At 37.1% G+C, this 25,966-nt stretch overlaps 1 protein-coding gene across 1 annotated transcript in view; it reads left to right on the plus strand.

The window, feature by feature from the left end:
* TMEFF2 (transmembrane protein with EGF like and two follistatin like domains 2) overlaps positions 1–25,966 on the plus strand; it is a 225,950-nt gene that overhangs the window by 14,294 nt on the left and 185,690 nt on the right. Inside the window, exon 4 of the mRNA XM_010948700.3 lies at positions 1,861–1,887. Coding sequence (XP_010947002.1) covers positions 1,861–1,887 — 27 coding nt within the window. The remainder of the gene's footprint in view (positions 1–1,860; positions 1,888–25,966) is intronic.

A 25,966-nucleotide genomic window follows, 5' to 3' on the forward strand; every position in this document is an offset into this window, starting at 1 on the left:
TATGTTACCCAGTGAGTATATTTGCAGCTTGGAATCCATTAACTTTTATGTATTTCCTCTTAGGTACATATAAGTATAGAGAGCTGACCAAGACATGGTTCTTGATTTAAAGAAGTTTACAGTCTTAGTAGGAAAGGAATAAGAAACTACACCTTCAACTAAATCACAGGTCGAATATATTAATGCTATAATAGTACAACCTGTTATTAGCCTCTGGTGATTTTACAAGTAATGCTGAATTAAGCTTTCTAATTAATTCAAATAAAGTCAGTTATAATTCTAGCTGTGAAAGGATACAAAAAGGAGACTTGACAACCATTGACCATCAAGCACAGTCTCATCCAACCAGAAGTGATTGTGCTGTGACTTGGACTCAGTTCAGTTGACTGGACTATTTTCCTATTATGGAGATGAATGCATCAGCCTTTCTTAATCTGTTATCTTCGAACAGTCAAATCATATGATTAAAATTCTTGTTTGAGTCTGTGTTGACTAAGAAGCGTTTTTATAATAAATTGTTTTACCGATTTTGCTAGCTTACCTTTAAGAGGAGGCCATCCTGGCCCAAAGACATGCGCCTTAGTCACATAAGCAGTTAATGACTTGACATTCTGATTTGATAAATTGTTAGACCTGGTGGATTTAGTTAGTACGAGTCTGCACCAAGGCTGACAATTTAAACTACTGCTCCTTCATGGCAATGCTCATGTCTAACAAAATGTCAAGGACGACTATTGGGGAAGCATCCACTCTTCCCTATGGGTCAGCCTCTTGTAGATCTTCATACATCATGCTTCTTCCTGTGTGATATCTCTCAATAAAGTGTCATGGAGGCAAACAAGTAGCAGTGTTTTATTTTAATTGGTCTAAAACAGCAAACACAAATTTGTAGAAGTGGCATTTGATATAGATAGGTCTTGAGCCCTGGTTGAGATTTCAATGTAAAATGAGGGCATATCAGACAAAGAATACCAGTAGTAGTGTTAGGTCTCAGTGTTAACATTAAAAATACACAACCAAATGTATTTAGCATGGGAGGAAGTGGGGAGGCAGAAGGAAGATGATGTCTACACTTAACAGGTGGAAACTGGTGGAAGCTCAATGATCTTGACTCCAACTAGGAAACTTGAGTCTTTCCGGAAACTGAGTTCTCAGAAATAGACACCTTTCAGAGTTGTGATCATGTGGGAGGGAGGAGAGACAAGTGGAGAAAGAAGGGCAGAGAGAGGTTATTGTCTTTTCTACGGGCATCACCTAGGGTGTAGCCAATTTTAATCACAAAGGCAAAAATTAAGCTCAATCTTCTGTTGATTTCAAAAACAAAGGACAATTTTGGTTGCAGATGGTCATCCACAGTTGTGGTATTTGAAAAACATATTAGCACTTACATAAAAAGATACTCATTTTTAAACTGATTTTCCCTTTGTATTTGCACTATACAAGAATATAAGCCTCACTTACAAGTTTATTTGCCACATCTTAGACTTTAATTTCTAAATCTCACCAATCACTATAAGTATCTTATTTTCAGTTTTTTTGGTTGTTGTTGTTAATGACACCAAATTAATCTTGATTAAAATAAAAATGAGAAATTTTACATAGTCAAGTCTAGGAATTATTCCAAAACTAGATAATATTTTTTTCATGAAGTTTAAGAATGAAAATAATAGGGAATTTACTTTATAAGTTATGTTATAGAAATTAAATTGATGTGACTGTATTTTTCATTAATTAAATATTAGCTTTTTTTCAATATATTACCATCTTAACAGAGAACATAAATATGAATTTTTTTTAAAGGCAAAAAAATTTTGCATATGTTTTTAAGCAAAAACAAATTATTTCTTTTTTTTCCCCCAGATGCAGGATCAGGATCTGGAGATGGAGGTAGGAGTTGCCTCTTTATATATTTGAAGACTTACATGTGGCTATTATCTCTGGATATTTACTTATGTATTTGCCATCACAGATAACTGAGACAAATTCATATTTTGCATTTTAGGAAAAGGAAAACAAAACCAAAAAATACCATTCTCTTTATTAAGTAAATGTATATGCCATGTAAATTACTTGATATATTTATGAATCATACTTAACTCCATTTCCATCTAATCTTCCTGTTTGTGTTTGCGTTTGAGTTAACTTCAAGATAAATATGCATGTCAGAACTTCCTAAAGGAAGCCTCCAAGCATTTGTGGCAGGGCAGAAAACTCATGAGAAAACTATTTAAATATTGGGTTTTTTAAATATATAATCACAAGGTATTGATATTAACACATATATAACTATCATGTAAACAAGGTCATAATTATCAAATTAATAGTTTGAAACTGAAGGAGCTCTAGTTTATAAAAGAAAAGTAAAAAAGATAAACTTTAAGCCAGTGAAAATAAGATAGTATCTTTGATTTCTTTGATTAAATTAATCTCTAGCTATTTTCACTAAAATAAGATATATGTTTTCATGATTTAGTTATGTGTTTAAAGAAGCATATAAGATAAGAGACAGGCAGAAGCTTTCAAAATTTGATCTGATATACTTACTGCCAAGTAAGAAATTATTTCTGGATTGAACCTTCATTGTAAATTTCCCAAAATGCTTTTCTAAATGAAATCCAAACAAAATGCTACCTTTATACACAACAAGAAAAAAAAAAGCAACTAGATATAATTTCAGCAAGGATAATGAAAAGAGAATGAATAAAAAACATAAACATTTTCTCTCAAGGCCTTGCTTAAGTTGTATAAAGTGACTAAATGTATGTTTCCAAGTAATTTTAGTTTTCAAATGAAGAATTTGATAAAAGATAAGGAAGAGAAGTCTCTGGATTCAGGAAAGTCATATCTGTACTGCTCACCTTATCTGGTTTGGGCAACACTTTAAAGATTTCTCAAGTCGCCTTATGTAATGAAAGGCTTAACTAGTTCATAAGTAATCAGAGACTACAATTAGAGCAGCATATTGGAGCACTTTTTTTTTTTTTTTTACACAAAGACTAAAACTGAACAGGAGTCAAGGTTCAGTACTGTGAGAGTATGAAATGTATTTCCATGTCATTCGGCATTGGACAGTCATCTGATGTTAAGACAATCTTTTACTACTTCTATGAAATTAATGTTTTTCTCTAGCTGATTAATGTAGTATTCCTAAGAAAGCTTCTAGAAGTTTTGAAAAAAGGAGCTTCTAGGACAAATTAAATCTTAAGGAGAAAAAGAAAGGGGAAAAAAAAGAGTTCCTTGAGTAAATATTTCACCACTGGAATATTAAGAAATTAATCAATTTCTTAAATGTTGCTTTTAGAAAGAACTACAAAACTCTGTACACTCCCAGCTCCTTAGTTTTATGTGTAGACTACTTAATTGGACAGGTATCATTTTATCTCAACTGTTCTACTTTTCATGCAACAAGTCTTAATTTTTAGCACCTTTAAAAACAAAACACAGAATATCCCCGTTGCCCTTTTGTTAAAGCATCACAGTATACTTTTTCTAATTGAGTCTTCTCTTCATATCATAAATCATTTCTTCATTTTCTTTCATAATAAGTTGTGGTGTATGTTTCAGACTCTAGTTTCCAGTTTTCATTCACTGTAATTAGCACATACGATTGATGGTATAGTCAACCTCCTTCTTCTTTGTTGCATTTTATATTGAAATCGTAGGTTCACTATGTTATCCTATGATCTGAACAAGGGAATTTGAGGGGGAAATCATTTTAATCTCGTGAATATGATATTTATAAGTTAAATTTTATATATTAGTTGGAAATTACTTTCCTTAATTTTTTCTCCTTTTTTATTTTTACCCTTCCTTTCAATTATAAGTGCTTTATCATAACTTAGAGAGAGAGAAAAAAAAAGCAACTTCTTAAGAGATAACTGTTTTGAGGAGAAAAAAAGCAAATAACACATTTAATTCTCAGTTGAATTTCTTTTAAAGAATTGTTGCTCTGAAAGTTGTGGTAAATAAGTATTTAGTCTTAGCTGCATAGTTTTTTTTAAAAAGACAGAGACAGTGTTTCTGTTTTGTTTTTACTAAATCAATTTTTTTTCTAGTCTATGTGTTACTTTTCTCTGAAATACTAATGGTTTTACTTTTCTGTAGTTTTATTACTCTAACATAAAATGACAAAAAGGCTTAATAACTAGAACCTGTAAACTCAGAGTGACTTGCACATTCCAATTCCCATATCCATTGGATTGTACATAAAATATATTTGACTTGCTACCTCTGCTATACAGAAGATGGACTTGCTCTATATTCTGACAGAGTTCCTATTACCAAGATATCAGAGGAGCCAGAATCAGTTTCCTTTGAATTAACCAGAAGTGACTGAATTACCTGTGTTTGGCTGGTTAATCCAACAAGCCTAGCTCGTGATTGTTCTGACTGGTCTCTATGGGATATATTCTCAATAACGTGTATTTAGTTAATAATGGGGGCATCTTTGCAAGCACTTTAGATGGTTAATGGTTATTTTTCTAATTTCCTTTAACAAAAGTTAATATAATTCCCAAATGGAGTGCATTGATCTGAATAGCGAAGTGAACAATGTTATTTACAAAACACTTACATGTGTGACTATCAAAAATGGTATCATAAATATCCAAATCCAAAATCACTTTAGAAATACATCAATTTTTACTTTTTTTAGATTGTCTTATGTTTTTAAATGAATGAATATTGCCTTAGCATTGAAAATTAGGCCTGATTATTTGAAAAATAATTTGTTTAATTCATTTTCACAAGAGCATATCTGTCATTTACCACACTTGTGGGAACATTTTTACTACAATATAAAATGGATCTAAAGGTTTCATAAAATTTATATTAACTTGTTAGTACCCATTTTATAGAGAGTTTTAAAATCTTTAACTATTGATCTATTTATTCAGATGAAACAATTCAAAAGACTAACATTATTTAGTAAAACATGTTTACCATGTCTTCCCCACGGTTTGCAAAATGTACTGCATTCATTTGTCAGGGTAATTTGTAGAGTAATAAGGAAAAATATTGCATACAAATCTTAAAGGTTGGCTTTTCCCACTTCAGTGACTCAGTCCTCTTTTTTTAGTGTTTGAGAAAATTCATTAATACAAAGAATAATTTTGTATTATTAGTTCAGAACATAAGACTGGCTGTTTATGGAATCCTTTTTGTTCCGAACAAAAATGTTTAGTTGGAAAGATATCTACATCAAATAACCTTTTGGATAGACTCCCACCTGAAAAAAAATTCAGAATAAACTGTAATTAACTATATATGTGTCTGATAGGGAGGTGATAAAATACATGGTCCTGTATAGACCAAATTCCAAAGAATTTCAGAAAGTAGTAAAAAGGAATGGATTGGTGTTTCAAATACTTATGTATATGAAGATTTAATGCTGTAAATAAGAAAAATGGGTGTGTGTAGGAGGGATAATAACATCTTATCCAGCCACAGACTTCCTTAAGCAACAAATACTGCAGTAAGAAAAAAGGTATTAAAGGAGCCTTCTCTCAGAATCTAAGGGTGTGTGGGTGGTTAAGGGATAATTTGTAACACCTGCTTTTCTTTCAGCATCTTTCAGTCATACTATAAAGACAAGGCCATGAATATTTTCCATTATTCTTAATAATATTTCTGGATTAAGTAGACTTTTGATAGGTTCCTAAAGACAAAATATATGTCTGGTAAAATAAAAACTGTATTTTAACTATTAAAATTATCATAAATATATTATCCTGCTAAAAGTCTGGAAGAATCCACAATTAAATTTTAATAACAGCTTATGGGAAGTTGTATGATAATGTCTATAGAAATAAAATGTCTCTAAGATACACAGCATAGATACAATGGGTATATTTTTAATTCATGAGATAAAATGAAGCACTGGGCCTATTTATACAACTTATATAATTACACAGGTTTAAGAGAATTCTTTAATAATTAATCTCTTTAATTAAGAGAATAATGTCAAATTGTATAGCAACAAATCAAATTAAATTTACATCTATTATTTGTATAAAGAAAGTCTGATTTTTATTTTAGTAATCCAGGTAATTGTTATTATGATGACTTTAATGCAAAAAATCAGTTATGGTATGTTTTTATTTAATGCAAAATTGTCCTGTGCAAATTATCTTTGTATGCTGTCACTTGGATGTCTATAATTAAGATATTTATTTCGTATATACTTTGGATAGAACAAGAAGTATTTATGTTGCCACAAATCATAGACCCTAGACTATTTCTGATTATGTGGATTGCTAAAAACTAGAAGCAGTATTGTAACAAATTTGAGCACTTAAAATTATTTTTAAAAATGTCTTATGTTTCTAATGTGGATTTAATGATATTCAGAAATTCAGTTGAATTGAAAAAGCCTAATATAACCTGGGGACTGTGGCAAGGTTTCTGGAGCTATAAAGCTGAATATGACACAGTTCTTTACACTCAAGGAGATTTACATGTAAATTCTTTTCTTAGCACACAATGAGAAAATTATGGTTCTAATCATCAAAAGAAAAATAATCCCTTGTAGAAATAAAATGTTAAATATACTATAAATTACAGGGAGCTGAATATTCATTCCATAAAATATTCTTATATTAGACTAAGTGACTTTTTCTTCCATTCCCTTTCCTGACTTCCATCCGTACCTTCTCCACCTTACTGTCATGGTCAAGTTCTTGCCAGCACACTATGCCTCACTGTGTAGTTTCTCCATTGAGTACACATTATAGCCAAAGTCTCACAGGCATCAGTTATAAGCACCTTCAGCTGAAATACTGATTCAGTAAAAAATTCTACCATGTATGAAAGGTCTGAGATTCTTCCAGGGCAATACATATGGGGAGAAAACAGAAACTCTCTTTGCTTTTGCTGTCCTACACCTGAGAGCTGCTGCTCTGGCTGGACATGAGTTTATAGACATCTGAACCACAATCGAAATCTTTTCTCAGGTCTTCAAAGGGTGGAATGAATCCATTTTGCTTTCTCTGTACTTCAAAGAGAAACAATAGTGCGATGGAGTAATGAAATAGAGGTAGGGTGAATGAAGACAATGGGTAATGAAATTAGAACAATACAAATAGCAAACAGAAGGAGGGAACAAAATGAGAATGATGGAAAGTGAAGAGAGGAGAATGGAGCCTTTGTTACCAACATGGCTGTACTTTGTTTTCACACATGACTACCATCTTAAAAATGAAAATAACTTTTTTTCCCCAGTAAAATAGTAATAATTGACTGAATTTCCAGAGAAGATTGCTTGATGTGAAATGGATACTACAAACTTTTTTTTCTAAATCACCCATATGTTTTGTTTTGTTTTTTAAACCACATCTAGGAAAATAAATGTAATCAGTGTATGCAGTGTGATACACATGGCTTTAGATTATGAATCAGGAGATTTGTATTCTAGATTTTTAATTGACTTGAATGATGCCTATGTGATTTTACTCTCAAGCTCTTTGGAGATTCATTTATTTTATCAGTAAAGGAGAGTAACATCTGCTGATAGGAAAAGATGATTATAATAAACTAAGGCAAAGAACTTCAGACTCCAAAAAATTAAAACTGAAGTGAAAAGAATTTATATTACCTTTGCTCTTTATTCCCATTTACTCTGAGAATATAATTTCTCTGAAGGGTTTGATTAGAAATATGGGTCTTTTAATTAGTGATTTTTAAGTCCATGATTTACAGTACTGATGCAGAGACAATGCTAACAAGTCTACATACCCAATCACAGTTTTCCGTATTTAGAGGAGACAGCTAGCTCTGCACCTCAAAGAGGAGTGAAGTCTTCACAGTGTTGATACCAGAGGAACTGCAGTTCTGTAAGATAGATAAGAAATAAGGAATAAGGTTTAAAAAATTCAAAACAGTAAATAATTCTTAAAACTACAATGGCGGGCATATTGCCTCCATAAAAATTCAAAAAAGAAATGGGAGGGACTCAGTACACTTACAAGGAAGAGTTTTCATCAGAACGCTAAGCATTGCAGTTTTTCCAAGGGGATTTGAACTTTTTAGAAAGAGATTCTTTTAAAATAGATGGGAAGATTTTATTATTGTTCTGATTGATGTCAGATAAATCTGTAAGGAAGCCTAACTCAGTTATAATTATTTGCAAAACACTCTATGGTTTAGAAAAAGCACTATCATAACATTAATTTATTTAATCACAGTGGCAGCCTTTGGACGTGTGGATGATGATCAGAAAATACATAGCATTTCACCCACAATGCTAGCAACAGTACACATGGTAACCAAGCCAGTCCTTGAATTTCAAGAAGGAAACTGTAGCCTACAAGCTTACCCTACCTCTTGCAGTAGCTGTTTGCAACAACTGTATCAGACAGACCCCATATTCTGTGATTTCTGTAAATCATCAGTCCTATCAACAATCATAGGAGATTTCATTTTCCCATCATCTTACCTTCTTTCCACTCTCACTTTTACTTTTGAAATCATCTGTTCCATTCAACGGAGTACTCAGACCCCTATGGGTTTTGTTGTGGTCTGTCATCTAAGGTAACCATCAGTCCATATTGGTTTGCCAGCTGTTCTCATCTACTGACTTCCCCCTTGGTCTCCCATCCCTAACCCCATGCCTTTTCTGGGTATTCGCTCCAAGGTGTTTAATAGACTTTAATCTTGGGGAAAAAATCCTGTTGTGTGAGTAGCAACAGGGAGTAGTAGTTGAAAATACAGGCTCTGGCCCTGGACCCTGTGGCTGTGGTCCTGCCTCCACCACTTACTAGCTGTGTGACCATGGACGGGTTACTTACACAATCTGTTTCTAGTTTCCTCAGCTGTGACCCTTGCAGGGTTCCCCAGAAAGCAGACTCTGAGGTTGAGATTGGTACAGTCAAAGTTCACTGAGCAGTGCTCTCAGGATGGGTGTCTGAGGGAGGAAGAGTGTGGGGCTGGGCAGAGGGAGAGCTAGTACAGTTAAAAGAAGCCATGTCAGGGCCTCAGTATGGGATGGCCCCTGTGAGTTGTGTTTAGCTGGTTTGATGGGGCTGGGCTTCCCCACTCCACCATTGGTCGCCACTGATGTGGGTGCCCCCAAAGGGAGGATTGCTTTGGGCCAGGCTGCAGACTAGACCTGGAGAGGGACTCAGCTGTGAGCTGTCTGTCTACAACATTTGCAGCAGCTGAGATGGGGGAAATGTGAACGCCGCACCATGGCATCCTCAATGATCTGTAAAATGTAAAACAAGGAACAAAACAGACAAAAGTCCTGCCTTTGTTGAGCATCTTTCCGGTGAAAAGAGCCAAGCAGTAAACAAAGAACTAAGGACAAATAAAGATTGTCAGATGGTGAGTGCTGCGCATGGGTTGGGGGGGGATGGGTAAGTGGGATAAGGGAAGGCAGGGGTTGCTAATATATTTGGGGGGATCAGGAAAACCTGGACAAAGATAAGAAGGAAATGAAGGAGCAAGGCTCACCAATAAGCAAGGGAAGGGCTTTGCAGGAGAGCTGCAAACTCAAAAGCACTGAAGCAGGTGCCTAACTGGGGTATTCCAAGATCAATGATGTTAGTTGGACTGAAGTGAGTGAGAGGGTGCTTGGAGATGAGGAAAAGAGATGGGGGTAACCCTGCAGACCCGCCAGGGGGGTTCGGGTCTTCCTGTGAGTGAGCTGGGAGCCATCGATGGTCAGGGGCAGAGAGCATGTGGTGATCCGACTGGTGATTTTACAAGACCTCTGTTGAGAATGCATTGTGTTGAAGTAAGGGAGGAGGTGGGGCAGACTTTGGTAATTAAAAGAAAAAAGGTAACATTTCTTTTGTCTGGAGTTGATGGTCAGGAGTTTGTGGTATATTCTCCAAAGTACTCCTTGCCTATTTTAGATATACCAGTCTGCTACCCATCTGAGGGACATTGTCTATGGTCCTTCATTAAATAGATATCCAAGGTTGTACAGTAGTTGAATCCTTTTTTTTTTTTTTTTGAACCCTTAAGGTACATTTGTACTCAGGGTTTTATTTAAGACGTCCTTCTCTTGTTTTGATATCTGTACACAAGCAGAACATTTCAGGTATTACCAGACAGTGTTTAATACACAGGAATCTCTCTGCATGCTGCAACGCATGCCAAATTGCACTGAATTTGTTTCAAATTTGGGTTGGAAAGTAATAGCTTTTTTTACTGTACTAAATGTACAATACATATTGCAGCATATGATTTTTAATGTTTTCTTAACAAAGAGCAATTTCATTTTCTCTGGTAAATTACACACTTGTTATAGCTTCGGGATTTGAAAAAAAATCCAAGAATAAATAGAAAACAATATGTTTAAATAATGTTAGCATTCTGGCTCAATGAGTCAAACCAAAAGAATTATTCCAGTGACTTTCAGTTAGTAAACTGGTTCTGAAGAGATTTTAGTTTTGCATTCCTTGCTGATGTCTCTCGGAGAAAAATAAAAGGGGAATTAACTGGATTTTAAGTAAGGTTGGACAGATGCGTCTAAGAACTTGTTCAGCAGATGGAGCATTTAAAGTGGATCTATTCATAATTAAATAAATATTTAATATAAATATTTAAATATAAAATACTAAATACATATATTTCTTATAAACTTAACCTTGTCCCCCATTCTCTCTCATTTTCCAGCTGCTTTCCTCATTCCTTAATTTCATAGTTTGGCTGACTGGATGACTGTTCTGACATTATCTTCTGGTAGGGAAGGCCACAAACAGAAAAATCCATATTAGTGGAATCAGTTAAAGAGGGAACCCATTTCTATTACAGCTTCTACACAAAATTAACGTACTCTTCGTATATTTGATCCTGGCTAAATTGAGAAAATTTGCATCATCTTGTAAGCATTGAATCAGGGCAAGAGTCATTCTTGATACACTGACTATCCTCTCCAGAGACCACAGCACTAACAGGAAACCATGACCTTTGGCGACTAGAGTTTCTGACATCTTGATTTATATGGTAGTGGTGGGAAATTGGTGCAAAGGGTGTTGAGCCATAGAGTGTCATCTCTCCTGAACACTTCGAGCTTTGGGCTGAAGTTTGAGATCTAATCCTTAAGGGTTGGAGAGTTTACAGTGTTGAAGATTCTATTCAGTTACTCAAAAGACAGGCATAATAGCAGCTTGAATGTGCTTGTCTTTGAAAGTAGGTGTTATTTTTAAATATAATTAAAGAGAAACACAGCTGGCAGTTTAGAGAAAAAAGGGAGTTAGTAGTAGAGTTATTATACTGCATCTTAAAGAGTAGGATGATATTAAATGGTTATATTCTGGTATCTCATGTCTCACTGCTTTTGAGGGCCATGCTGTCCAAGCACATTCAGGCATTGATTCAGGAAACACCCCTGGCCATTCACCAAGAGGGAGCTCTCTTACACCATGCTCTGCTCTGAAATAGAATGTGGCAGAGTTATGAAGCCAGTCCAAGCCTATAAATCAGCATGCTACGTGGATTTTCTATTGTGAATAGTTCTCAGATCTCTGTGTCCAGACCCTTCCTTCACCAATCCCCTATTTCAGTCCCTAGTCATCTCTTGTCTATGACGTTGAAAAAAATCATCCTAACAGGACTCCCTTCTTCCAGTCTTGTCGTCCTAAAATTTTTCTGGCTTATGGTCAGAATGATTTATAGAAAATACTTATCTGAGCATATCATTCCCCTGCTTACAACCCAACAATGGTTGTCCATCATTCTTAAAATAAAAGTCAGTCTTCCCAGTAGGAGGTACAAAGTCCTCCAGAGATGCTCCAGTACCCGCCTCTCCAACCTCATCATTAATCTTCCCCTCAGACTTGACAACTCCAGTGTACCTTTTCACTGAGAGTAGTTCATTGAGATACCTCAACAGATTCCATGCCTCTTTGGTTTACTAATGCTGCCTTCTTCCTGAAACCCATCCCATGCTTTTACCTAAATATTTCTCATCTTCTAAGACTAAATCAAGAAGATTTCCTTCAGTTATCTATTTGGACTAAATACAGTTCTACTTTGTATCACCAGTCTGATTCACTGAAGTAATCGTCTTGTATATGTGCCTGGAGCTAATTGTTAGTCTCCCTAAGTGCAGACCACAAAGCCACGTTCCTAATAGGATCTCATTGAATATTTGCTCGGCTGAACTAAGGCTGTAACACTAACAGCAAAAAAGTGTGCTTAAATTTTGAAATGTTTCCCTTCACATTTGCATGCTATAGTTTAAATTATTTGAAATTCTGAAATAAGAGTTTAACATGAAGAGTTTCATGTGCTAAAATAACTGTAGAATTATTTTAACTTAATAGAGGAGGACTGGGGAAAAAAAAGTAAGAGCATGATCCCTTGTACAAAGAATAAGGCAAGATGATATTTACGAACCTAAAACAGCTTCAAAAATAAGCACCTGCTTATCCAGGACCGAAAGAAAATCAAGGGAATCTAGGAAGGGCCAAGCAAAAATACAGGCTGCAAGCTTAAGCTAAAAGGCTTTTTCTTTGCATTTTCTTTATTTGTGAAGTGCATGGCATCTGATACTAGTATATTAACTTGTTCATTTGTGATTTACCTCGTTCTCCTAAAAGTGGTGTGCAGAGAAAAAAGATGGAAGTTATTTTAGGATTTTAGTTAGTTTGTAGGTAATTGAGGTAATTTTACCCTATGTGAATACTTTATCCCACATCCAAATTACTTATTAAAATACCAAATGACTTTGGCCAGAGAATAGAATCATTTGGAAATCCATTTGGTAATTTCATTTAATTTGACATTGACCCAGTAGGGGAAAAAAAAAGCCTGTCTTTTCTGAGTTTTCAAGGAATTACTGTGATTACCCCACATAAAATGTACTTTAGGCATAGAAGAATATTACTTGGAAAATAAAACACTGGATATTAGTTCCTTAGATCTAGAAAGTTTCTCAATTTAATAAAATCAGAAAGTAGAACTCTGTGAGCCTCAGCTTTCAGCTTATGAAATACACAACAGTGTGTAGAGGGGGAAAGGAGAGCTTTTGTATGATGCCGTGGAGATTCTAGAGGAAATAATTTGAAAGTAAGTCACTTTGCTGTCATCAGACTGCAAGTAAAGATGCAACCAGCAGAATTTCATAGAACTGTGCCTGGCATGTAGTAGGTGCCAGATAAATATTGGTGAAATTCATGCATGGATGAATGAACTGGCAGAGCAGTGATGTTCACTCCTACAATAGCGATAAATCGATGCGTGTGTGAACAAGGAGGCCACTCTCCCACCTCCCAGTAGCTGCTAACTAGGGCCCTTGACTTACTTAGAGTAGGCATCACAAATGCCATGAGCTGTCATTCCTCAAGAAATCTGCAGAGGGATTCTATTTCTTCCACCAACTCTGAGTCACAGCTCTTCCCCACACCCCCTTGCTCTTTTTTTTTTTTTTTTTTTCATCTGTTCCCCCCACCACCATGAATGAAACTGGAGCAATATGGTAATGCTGTGCTCAGATATAAAAGGAGGTATTTATAGGGGATAAAAAAGAGTTTGGAGAAACAAACTAGGAGAGCAATCTGGTGAGAGAGAAAAGGACTTTTCCATGCAAAATGTCAGAAGAAGAAAAGAGAAAGCGGTGATATTCAACGTCTTGTGGAAAGAGATTTTTAGTGCCTAAGTAAGGAACAAAAAAATGTAGAATGTTAAATAGCTTCAGGCTTGGGTAGGCTGTACTATTGGTTTTTATAAGGTCCCAATCAACATATCTTTCCATATTAACACACAGAATATTTACTTAGTTAGTGCATTTTTCCCTCAATAGTTTTTACACTCCAACCCATGCATGTTTTGAGAAGAAAATCAAGAAAAAGGTGTTCCAGACAAAGATTTTCTTCCTAACTCTGCCCTACACACATTTCTCACCCATCTAAAATAGCATTTAATGTTGCCAGAGGATATTTCATTAGGAAAAATAGATTTTGTTCTTGCCAGACAAGACAAAGGTTGAAATCAATGCTTCGTCCTGCTGAATAGGAGATCTGACACTTTCCTTACCCCAGCACTTTTGAAGTGTGTTCGGTAGAACTTGAATGCCTCACAGTGCTATTTACCAAAGGCTATTCAGTTGAGTGAGATTGAGAAATGGAGTGTATTTTGACCTCTTCTGAGGCATCACAGGTAAGGTGTCCAACTTGCTCCAATTTGCCCAACACTTTTCCAGTTTAGCGTGGAAAATTCTGCAACCCAGACTCCTCAGTCCTCCAAAAACAAGGACAAGTGGTCACCTTGGTCACATATGAAAGACTGAGAAATCTTACAGTAAAGAAACTTGCTAGGTTTTGTTTAAAAAGTGTTTTAAAAGAACACCTGATCATGAAACATTTTTCTTAAAGATACTGAAAAAGCAAAGGAATTAGTAATCCATGGTGCACACGTTGGGAAACTGCTCCAACCCCATCCATTTGTCTCCCGTCCCTGCAGTCTCATTAACGATATGCTCTCTACCACCCCGTGTGACAGGGTGCATGGAGACCTGAGGAATGATCTACTGATCGTAACTGCTCGGGTCTCCTCCCGTAGACTGAAGGTACTTAAGCCTTAAGCTGGGAATGTAGAAGAAATTCCTTATAGAAATCATTTCATCACTTTGAAATCATTCCCCTTTCTCAACCTCTTTCACAGATTTTTACCTGTCTTAAGACAAACCTTTTGAGAATTTCTATAGGAAGGTAATACATTGTCAGGAAAACCTTTAAAAGATCTATGTTCCAAGTTCTTTTTTAATTTTTTAAAATTTAGTTGGTTCTTTTTTTTTTTTTTTTTTAGTTTTTTTGGGGGTGGTGGGTGGATAATTAGGTTTATTTATTTCTTTCTCCTTAGAGAAGATACTAGAGATTGAATCCAGGACCTCGTGCATGCTAAGCACATGCTCTACCACTTGAGGTATACCTTCCTCCCCAAGTTCTTTTCTCATTTGCGATTGTATAATTATATATTTCTGGATGAGTCTTGAATATATGTTGAGCAGTATGCATAAATTACATATATTTTACATCATGTGTATTATATATTGTAATTCATAATAGTATATATATTAGTAGAGAATTGGGGGCTGCCATTCAGTGACAACATAAGCATTCATGAAACTCCCCTCTGATCCCTCTCTCTTTAGGAATAACCATATCTAAGGGGAGAGAGGAGAGTAGGGCAAAGGGATAAAAATGCATAGAATGGATTACAAACATTTTCAATGTCTGGAAAGAGAGAAAAATTCAGATCCAGAGTCGCTTAGTTCCACTGAACCGTTTTCTGTTTTTTAGCCAACAGTGAAATGCTTGATCTGGTTGAGCACCTCCTGTAATTGCCACCACATCACAAACTAAGACAGGTGCCTGTTCCTGCACCTGCAAATGGTCCTAGAAGGCAAAGCCCATTTTAGTGAACTACGACGGACTGGCTGAGTGAATTCATGAAAGGGACTCTGTGACACTGAATCATCTATTTGTTTCAACAAAGACTTGAATTTTTCTAAGTTCAGAGATTTTTTTCCTAACTTTTTCTAAGTAGTTTTCAGCTCTAAATGTCTGAGGATTAAAAATGACTGATTCCGACATTTCTAGCACACAGTATTTACTGATAATGCTGAAGGAGCATTCCTTCTGACAAAATTTCTAATTTTTGTACGTTTGGGACAAGGCCAAGCAAACGAAAAATGCTTTAGCTGCATACTACTCCCTGAGGTTACTGGGAATGAAAAGGAATACATGGAAAAATACTTCAAACAGGGTATTGCTTTTAGGCGCGCTGCTTTCAAATGGGGCAATTACAGAAACACTGATAAGGACACAACACTGCTAATTTACATATACGTATAATACACGAATCACTAACCTTCATATGGCTTATCTGCTCCAGTAACTGATAAACCCAGTGGAACACTCTGAAGACTAATTTATACTGTCTCTTGTTAAGATACTAATAATGAGCCCCTACTCTGGGTCAGATATTTTATAGCCAAATAGTAAATAGTTGCCATAACTCTTCAAGAAAGATGTATCATCTCCATTTTCCAATGAAGAAAATGAAAACGCCAAGACTAAGCTACTTGTCCACAACCATGTGGTTAGTGGCACAGCCAGGATTTAAACCCAGGCCCTTGAAGCACCAGTTTCTCTTTTCTCCACTGTTTCCCATGTTGTCTGCCATTTATTTTGATGTCAGAGATTTAAAATAAAAATACAGAGCCTTTCATGTTAAAATATTTTAAACATTTATTAATTGCTTAAAAGGAAGGTGTTGCTGTTAAGTAGGGATTTTGAACTAATCAGAGAAACGGCTACACTTGTGTAACCCGACTTTGGCGCATTAGTCCTGTGCAAAGGGACATGCACACACACACAGGGTTTTTTTATTCCTAGCATTTATTCCACTTGATTTATTGATAATACAGTACTTACCTCCATGTGACACTATATACTCTTTCGATTTGATAACACGGCGTAATATTATTATACTCTATGCCAGCCATGTTTTAGATGCTTGAGATACAGAAAAAAGTCCCTGCTCACCTGAAGCTTAATTCTAAAGAGAAGCAACAGACATAAGCTAAGCAAATAAATAAACAAGAGCATTTCAGAGAGTGATCGTGTCTTTTAGTAATGTAAACAAGGTGATAGAATACAGAGTGACTAGGTTTTGTAGGAAGAGAGAGATTTGCACTGAATGCCTGAATTAGAAAGAAGTGCGCCCCAAGACCCCAAGGCAAGGCAGGCACTCAGAGCAAAGAGGAGAGCAAGTGCCAGTGCCCCAGGGGAGACCTCAGTGAAATCCAGAAACAAAGAGAAGCTAGACGTGGTTTGAGCACAGTGATTAAGCAGGAATGTGGTGGAAGAGGAGAGTGGAGAAGTGGTAAGGAATTGGGTTTTATTTATAGTGTCATGGGAAGCGTTTGGAGGAGAGTAATATAATCTGGCTTATATTTTTAAAAGACTGCTCTGGCTTCTGTGTGGAGGATGAATTATAGATGAAACAAGAGAGGAAGCAAGGAAACCAGCAGAAAGATTATTTTAGCAGAATAGGTAAAGATGACCCTGACCTAACTAGGGCGGTGGTGAAAAAAGATGGTGAGAAGGTCACAGATATACTGGTGTCCCACGTCTACTCAAATCACCTTCCATTCCTTTCCAAATTGACACTCATGGGAACAAAAATATTATATGCCGATACAAAGAAGGATCTAGAAAGGAGAAGAAAAACACGGTAACAATCCTGTCACTTCATTTTGTACTCCTCAAATTCTCCATACACATTCAACATGAATGAATATATAGGTTTACTTGTAAGACATGAAAATGTTTCATAAAAAGCATCATTTTAAAAAACAAAACCCCATGCGTCGAGCCTGTTGCATTCATCTAAGGCAATTTTCTCAGACTTCAAGAGGGAAGCAGATTGATGTACTTTTGGGATTTTCAACCAGTGGCTTTTCAATAAAGCCTGCATCTATTGATGTTTTTGTTTTTCATTTACCGTTTTAAATTTCTACCACTTAAGCATCATCACTGGTATGGCAGTACAAAATAAGATACAAAAATAGACAGCTCTGTGATTTGGCCTTTAAGTGGCTTTATGCATTTATATTCTATGTAGGATATGTAACAGATTGTGATAACAGAATCAGGTACAATCAAATTGCAGCCTTACAAATATAGCAGATATCATGAAACAGCTCCCTTCTGCTGACTCAAAGAGTGGGAGTTCCACTTCTTTCATTACATTTTTTTCTGTAACGGCTTATCACTAGCAACACCTCTGCAGCAACTCCCCTGCTTGTCAGTGTGAATGACCCCACAATAGCACTTTACCTATGTTTGCCGTGATTCTCACATTGAATTTCTTCTCTGGAGACAACTAATTTGAGTGGCTTGAAATATAAAACTTACGGCTTCCACTTTTAGTTTCCCAGTTCACATAGCAACACAGTGAAGTCATTTTCAAACGCAGAAAACCCAAGGCCCTCAGATGATGGTCTTTGTCCAAACTCCATGGTGCTACTCTACTTTATTTCTCCAAAGCCTGTAGCCTTCCACATGTGCTGTTAGAGGGGGAAAATTCTACTATTTATATACAGAATTACTATGGGTATGTTCTTCTTGTTGCAACGTCTGAATGCAAAGGAGGCCACCAAGCCTGCCGAGAGGGACAGTCATCCAGTTCACTCATCTGTCCACTCGGATGGGGGCTTAAACAGTGTGTCAAATATTTGTAAATATGTCTTTTGCATATTTCTTTCACAGAGATTATTTGAGAGTGAGTAGTTTTCCTGTTTTTTAGTTTGGTTGTTTGTTTGTTTGCCTGTGGTGGTGGTGGTGGTGGTTTGCTTTTTTTTAAAACCTTTTAGCTTTTCCTCCTCTTTAACCCTAAACTGGAATTCTGTTTTACTCTGCAGCTCACAGAGGCCATCCCTTACCGGATTCATGAAGTGGGAACAGTGTTGTACCAGTAGGGGGAGCTCGTATCCTGCTTATTTTGTGGGTTCTAGCGAAGTTACTTTGTAGGTTTGTGTTGTTAGGGTGGAGCTCTTTTAACTCCAAAGCCAACGAAGCTTTGGGGTGAGAATAATAGTTATTTCCTCCAGCTGAAAAGTTAAAATTTGCTGAAGTTGTAAATCTCAGCTGGAGTAAGAGTTAGGTGGCTTTGCTTGATAAATCTGCCTGCTCTAGCTGAATTTTTCAGAGAGCTGAAATGTGAAGGCTTTAAAACATGTTAAGAGATTTCTTTCCTGGGATGTATTATCAAATTACTTTCCTCCATAAAGAACAGACACAGCACCTGATTTTAAAGGGGTTGGTTGGTTCGTTTATGACTGTCGGTCAGTATAAACACGGCAGGTGCAGACGTGAGTGGCCGCGGTGTTAGGGTTGAATGGATACTGCCTGCACTCTGAATCTTATTTTTCTTACGCTTATCTCTTAAGTTTGCTCTGGGGCCATTTGCTTTTCTCACTAAATTGGTGTTAAGTTGCTGTCTATTGGGCAACAGAGTCATGATTAGCTAACTTTCACCAAAGCTGGTAAGGAACCAGGGCCAGAAGCATCCTTCTCCAGCTCCTCTTTCTTTAAGGTTGTTTTGGCTGTCCTTTGCGTTGTCAGCTTTCTTCAAACTACTCTCTGTAACTCTGGACTCTCCCTTGTGTGGACACCAGGCGTCTTGTCATGCTGAACGTACTTTTCTACTCCCCTCGCATTGAGTGTGTTCCCAGGATACACTCAGTTTTGACACTTTATTGAGCACCTGTTTAAAGCCAAGCTCTGAGCAAGAGACCGGAGATTAAACATCAGAGATGAACAAGCCTAGTTTCTCCCCACAGCAGACTCATGATCTGGGCACTTCACCACTCGGTGTGTTGGGACAAGGACGGCTCCAAAGGCTGCTTTCCTCATCAGAAGAAAAGGGCACTTTTGGCTCCAAACTGGTCCGAATGTTTGACTTTCAAATCATTCCTGGCTCAAGCCAGTTGACTAATTGCTTACGTTACACATAACAAATTTGAAAGTCTTTGAGTTTGAAAAGTACACAATACTGCGTTTGGATGGACTCTGCTTATGTAACCCCTTCTGTCGTACAATTTTCATCCAAATGAATGTGTGATTTCACAGGTTGAATCTGTGTGGAAACACTGGTGTGGAAGTGGCCAAGTAGGAGGGAGGAGCAGTGAGGAATGTGAGGGGAGGGGTGGGAAAAGGACCCGGGAAGATGGGAAAATGTTCCCGGGCACTTACTCTGTTTCCTCAGGGTGAGCGCCACAATTGTCTTGCAATTTTCTAGCAATAAAATAGCTATCCTCTGGTTGATGAGCCTTTAGTGTGACAGAGTGATCACCCTAGACTGGATTCTCAGATTTAAATAGCTTTTTGGTTCCCACAAGGCGAAGCTCTCCTCTCTCCCCTCAAAATAGAATTTCTTCTGCTGTCACCATTGCTACTGTTTATTGTCCCCACCTCAGTGCTAATTGCCAGCGCATCATCACTGCAGCAGTGGCCTCCTTCCCTGCTCTTCCCACAGTTCTTTTCCCATGTCTCACTTTTCCTACCTTGGGCCTTCCTGACGAAACTGTTCTATAAACACTGTCCTGACCACGGCCCTGTGCGGAGGCTGTTATGATGCTGAATGGGTGTAACTCCAACATCAGGGCCCCTCGCTTTGCACAGGCCCCTTCCAGGCCTCTCTACGTCCTGGAGCATTTGTAACATCATTTTGGTTTTTTTCCAAGGAAGTTCCAAAACATTGTCTAAGTTCGGGCACTACAGAAACTCTGCTCTGTCTCTGCCCGTGAGTTTTGGTATTCAGATCTGTGGTCACGTTCCAATCGCTTTGTTGTTGTTGTTGTTTTGTGGTTCCTTAGGAAACTGTTGCAGGGTTGGCTTTTCTCTTAATGAATATTTTTAATTTGCGTTTTTTCCCCAAGCATCTTCTTCCTTCAGAGTTTTGTCAGCAACCAGGTTTTCTAGTAGAGTTTAATAGATTTTTTTCAGTAATTCTTACAAAATATGGTATCTTAAATCTCTATCACTAGATATTAGAATATAGATATCACATGAACAGATTCAACAAGTTGCACAGCGTTTGAGGCAAGCCAAATGGTGACATACACCATTAAAATGACTCACTCAGAGACTCATGTTTCAGGCTTGATAGTGACTTTGACACCAGCCTCCTGGTGAAATCTACTGGACATTCTCTCAGCTCAGCTCAGCATCCCTTCCACCCCTCCTTACACACGCACATGCTTCATCTCAGAGGTCTAAGTTTCTCAAAATTTTAGAAGGCAGTTCCAACATGGTGCCCCTTTCTCAGGCAGTAAAAATATCACTGTGGAAACTGCGGAATACTAAGCCTCTGGCAATCATGAAGTGTCTAAGGCACTGTTAAAGGAAAGGATGGCCCAGGCATTCTCACTAGCCCGGTTACTTTTATCATCAGCTCTGGTCTCAGACAAAACTGAAGTTCAAGTCCTTGGTTTTGATGCCCAAGTCTCCAAAAAACTGATATGGCAAATGACTTCATTCATTAATTCAACATTTGATGTATCAGGCACTTGTTCTGGGGAAATGGAAGTAAACAAAACTGGCAGTAATCGTGTTAGTGATTAAACTTCATGGCAGTGGAGTTTAGTGGAGTTTAGTGTAGCAGGGCAGCGAGGTGGGAGAGATTGAAGGATGAGCAAGGACTTTTTAATTATCCGGAGCATTTCCTTGAGGCAGATCTACAAACTTTCAATACTAAACAGTTAGAATAGCCCACTGCTTGAAGGGACTGCTCTGACAGCTCTTTGCATCACTAAATTTTATTCGATGTTGAGTCCATACAGAGGTTAAGCTATACAATGTCAGTAAACTGAATATAAAGTCATTAAAAATTAAATTTTATGTTATTCTTTTGGGTTTCATGAGAGAAGCAAACCTAGCACATTCGGTTCCCAGAATCACAGCTTTGTCATAAAGATGAGTCCTGGTGAACTAAGGGGACCATATTTTAATGAACCGGTCCAGTTAGTGTAGCTCATCTCTGCTCAGCAGCAGACTGCCTAGGGAACAGGAGGCAATCTATTTTTCAGATGAAGAATTAGTCCCCTATGCCATCCTTCTGTCTTGACTCCCCTCTCAACACTGTCTGCTCTGTCTGTTCTTGAATACACCCTTGCCTTGGGGGTTTTCCTCAACCACAGACAATAGTAGCAGAAGCAGTCTCCATTCTTGTGGTGGCAATTCCCCATTTGGCATTTGTTAACAAACAAGAACCATTTATTATGCATCTACTCTGTTTACAGCACAGTGGGTTTAGGAAAGAATCTTTATAAAATAATCTCTTCTCCTTGAAGATGAGTTCATAGCCCTTTAGGAGAGTGAGAACATATATGTGAAATAATCAGACCAAAAGGTGTGATGTGCAGCCATTCAGAAAGGAAAGACTGATCAAAAGGTAGGTAGTCAGTAGGGAGAACCTCAAGAAGGGGGTAGCACGTGAGTTAAACTTTAAAGAATAGTTAGGTTTTGAATAATTCAGCATTTTTGTCATTTTCCAATTTGCTTTTGTTTTAAATTCACAAACTAAGCATTTCCCCTTGACAAGTGAGTAGTGCACAATTATTGTTTTTATTCCTGGTTTTAGCTGATCATTTTATGAGTAGTCTTAGTTATTTTTTTAACTCTAGAAGATTCATACTTTGAATGCTTAGTTTTGAGTCTCTCACTGGTTCTAGAGATACTGAAGTATGGAGTAATAAATTGTAGAACAGGGAACTTTAGTGGAGACAGAAAGTTAGCTAGCGAAAGTTAGCAATTTTCAGTCTGATCACTGTAACCATAGGTAATTTTTATGACTTTTGATATCCTGATATAAATATGTTAAGGTCGATTTTGAGTATATTAGTTTCTACTGAGTATCGTGTCATATTATTTTGAAGATACGTCAATAAGCTCTAACTCTGTGCCATGTAATGTACTTCACTGATGCCAGCTTGGCTGGTACCAGCGCTGGCTAGTTTTCACATTAAAAATGATACATTTACAAACTTCTTGACGCACAATGTATTAGAATTATAATCTCCAAAAGGTATATCCAAGTATCCAAATACGGATTCCTTCAGATTTGATCCTTCACAAAACCATAATCAAACTCGAACAGTAATGCCATCAGTCAGTAGATTTTCCAAGTCTGTGTTTCAGCCTTTCTCAGAGAGCTGCACAAATTTCCTTACATCACTGTGGAATCTAATGTCAACAAAAGTGTCATTGCCCTGCTTGATCGTCTGCCTCGTTCATTCATGGAACAAACATCTGCGTGGTCTTCCTACCCTCCGCCTTCCAGGCACTGTGCCCAGGAAGCATGGATCCGGCTGCTAAGTTAGCTCACTGCTAGTAGAAGAGGACGGCCAAGGGTTTGACGAATGAACAAGAAGGAAGGGGCTGTTTGAGACTAGAGGAAATGGCATGTAAATACATGGACATGGGGAACAGCATGGCATTTTCAGGGAACAACAGATGGCTTGGCACGACTAGAAAGTAAAATGCAACGAGAGGAAGGGTGCACATGATGCTAAAAACGTTATTTTAAGCCAATGAAAGATTTTCTTAAGCTTAAAAATACTTCGTTTTATCAAAGATTGTATCTGTCTTTTTGCTATAGTCTGGAAAGCTGCTTTATTTTTACTAAAATTTGAGAAATTCAGGGCAGGAGGAACAAATGATACAGATAAGCCTAGAAATGCACTATGTGGTGTCGAAGTGATGTCTTCTACTTGTGAGCTAATTAACTCCCTGTTCCATCAAAATAGTTAAGAAAACCACAGAGGGTATGGAAACTCACTTTTTGGTGTGTTTTTATCTTTTAATGCTTAAAATGCATTATCTTATTTAATGTATACAGTGACCGAATAATAGACCTTCATCTCTCCATTTTAAAGATGGAAAAACTGAGGCTCAGAGAAAAAAATGCCCAGAAATCTCTAGGTTACTAAGGGACAAAATCAAGATTCAAATATAAATCTGTTCCTCACAAAGGGTAATGGTTTATACTGTGCTGCCACTTTCCCTTACTCCCTTACTCGGGCTTCATCTGTATCACATTTGGATAGGAACACACTCTGTTCTGAAGAAAATTTAAATCCTTCATTAAACTATCCTGAATGTCAGGAGATGATGATGTTGATTTCCCTAAATCACAATATTTATATTAAACATTCTGGAGGTTGCCAGGGAGAGAATTTCATAGCTATCTTATCTTCAGCTTTCTATACAAGCTGCATGTTGGCCCATTACTCCTCAAATTAGGTTAAGGAACAAATAGGAACATTACAAAGTCTCTAAGTAAGACAAGGCTCTCCAGCATGACTTTAGGAAATGTCCCTTACCTCAGTTCTTCCTCTCTAAAATGAAGGGTTTGGACTAGCAATCTCAACAGTCCCTCTGCATGGCCTCAGGTTTCTGCTCACTGTCCAAAATAAGTAGCATTTAATTCTATAGATACAGTAAATGCTGGCTTAGAGGTGAGAGAACACTTTAACTGTGATTATTTATAACTGCCAAATTCAGAATCAGATTTGAGAACTGTGATTTTTGTGTTTATTTTTAAGCACTCTCATGTCCTGCAAATTTCTGGCATATGTAGAGTTTGTTACTGGTGATATATACCCGGTTTATAAACAGAAAATTGTTCTTTTAAAAACAAAGTACCAACGCGTTTAATTTTTAAAGCAATGGAAACAAAGTGATCAGGAATACCTATTAATAGCATTGCAGAGTGTTTGTTACCCTGGGGAGGCAGGAGGTTGGAGGGCTTAAGGCTGCAGGCTCCCTAGCCAGACTCTGTAGGTTTAAGTCTTGGTGCTGCGGTCCCCTAACTGTGGTGCTTTGAGGAAAGTGAATCCATGCTCTGCGCCCTCATTTTTTCATCCATAAAATAGCTTCTGCCTCACAGGGTTGTGGTGAGGATTAAACGGGCCAGTGTTTGTATAGTACCTAGAACAGTGCTTGGTCTACATGAACATCACGAAATGTTACTTGTGAGCATTTCGGATAATAGATCATTCATTTGAATTAAAGAAATTATAGAATTAATGGATGAAATAAAGATATTGAAGTCAAGCTCCAAAAAGGCAGGAGTTTTTATCTCTTTCTTTCATCACTGTATCTTCAGTGCCAACCTAAGTGCCTGGTTCAGATTAAGTGTTCAGTAGAAATTTGTTGAATGAAAGAATAGGTCAATTCTAGACAGTGTTGAAGGTTTTATTATTCTGTTTATTCCTAACTTTCCCTTGTATTTTAATGTTTCTTATGTTCAAAAGCATTATACCATATGCTATAAAATCACATAACATAATGAATGATAACTAACAGCTTTGGTCTCTAGACTGGCTCTTGTTTCAGATTCTTTTGATATTGCAAGCAGAAATATTTGAACATCTTAGATATCATGGAAACAATTGTTAGGTTTCATCTTTCTTTCCTTCCTCCCTTCCTCCCTTCTTCCTTTCCTCCCTTCCTCCCTTCCTCCCTTCCTCCCTTCCTCTCTTTCTCTCTTTCTCTCTTTCTTTCTTTCTTTTCTTTCTTTTCTTTCTTCCTTTCTTCCTTTCTTTTCATGACAAGTTAGGAAAAATCAGACCTCTAGTTATGTAGCCATTTCCTGGGTCTTGGCAGTCCTCTTTGTTATAGCAGCAGCTGTAATGATCCAGCTGTTGTAGCTGTAACTTGAGCAGCTGCTGGGCAGCTCTGCCAGCTACCTCGGATAGTTTTCAACTGATTTCAGAGAAAAAAACCATCCAGAAATTCCAGAAATACTGATAAGCCTCTACTCTCCCTAGTTCAATTAGAAACTATAACCTGGAACCATAGACTCCCAATTTAGGATCTGATCCCCCTGGATACTAATTCATATTATCTTGAATAATCTGTTCGATATAATCTTACATGTAATCTTAGTTTTAATAATAATTCTTCAAAATTACAGTTATGTAAACCAAGTTTTTACAGGATTTTCACAATCCTAATTTTATTAAAGACCCATTCTTTCTCCTCTTTATTCTTTCCTGTACAGATACTGTTCCCAAGTCACTGTTGACTTGCCAGAGTGAGAAGAACAGCCACTTTAGTTAATGAAACCAAATTATTCCTCCCGAAAGGCTCTAAATCAAAAGCAATCTGTCATTTAGGCACTTCCCAGCTTTACATTATTTTAAATATTTTATTATTGTCTAAATGATTTTGTTGGAAGCTTTGAAAAGAAACAAAGAAATACGAACAAAACCAAAATCTGGTGGTTGTCATCCAGTGGGGTGCATTGGCCAATGAGGGAAACTTCACTTTTTGTTGCAGGAAGAATTATTGCTATACAATTTAAAGTTTCAGGGAAGGTTATGGAAATTTTTGCGTAGAGATTTCATGGGCTTTCTGGCACAAAAAGGCAAAAAACTCCCCTAAAGACTTTTTCCCCAACACACAGTGTTACGGAAACCTGTCAGAATGGAGGAAGGTGGTTTCCAAAG

This window comes from Camelus bactrianus, chromosome 5, assembly GCF_048773025.1.
Source record: "Camelus bactrianus isolate YW-2024 breed Bactrian camel chromosome 5, ASM4877302v1, whole genome shotgun sequence".
Lineage (NCBI taxonomy): Eukaryota > Metazoa > Chordata > Mammalia > Artiodactyla > Camelidae > Camelus > Camelus bactrianus.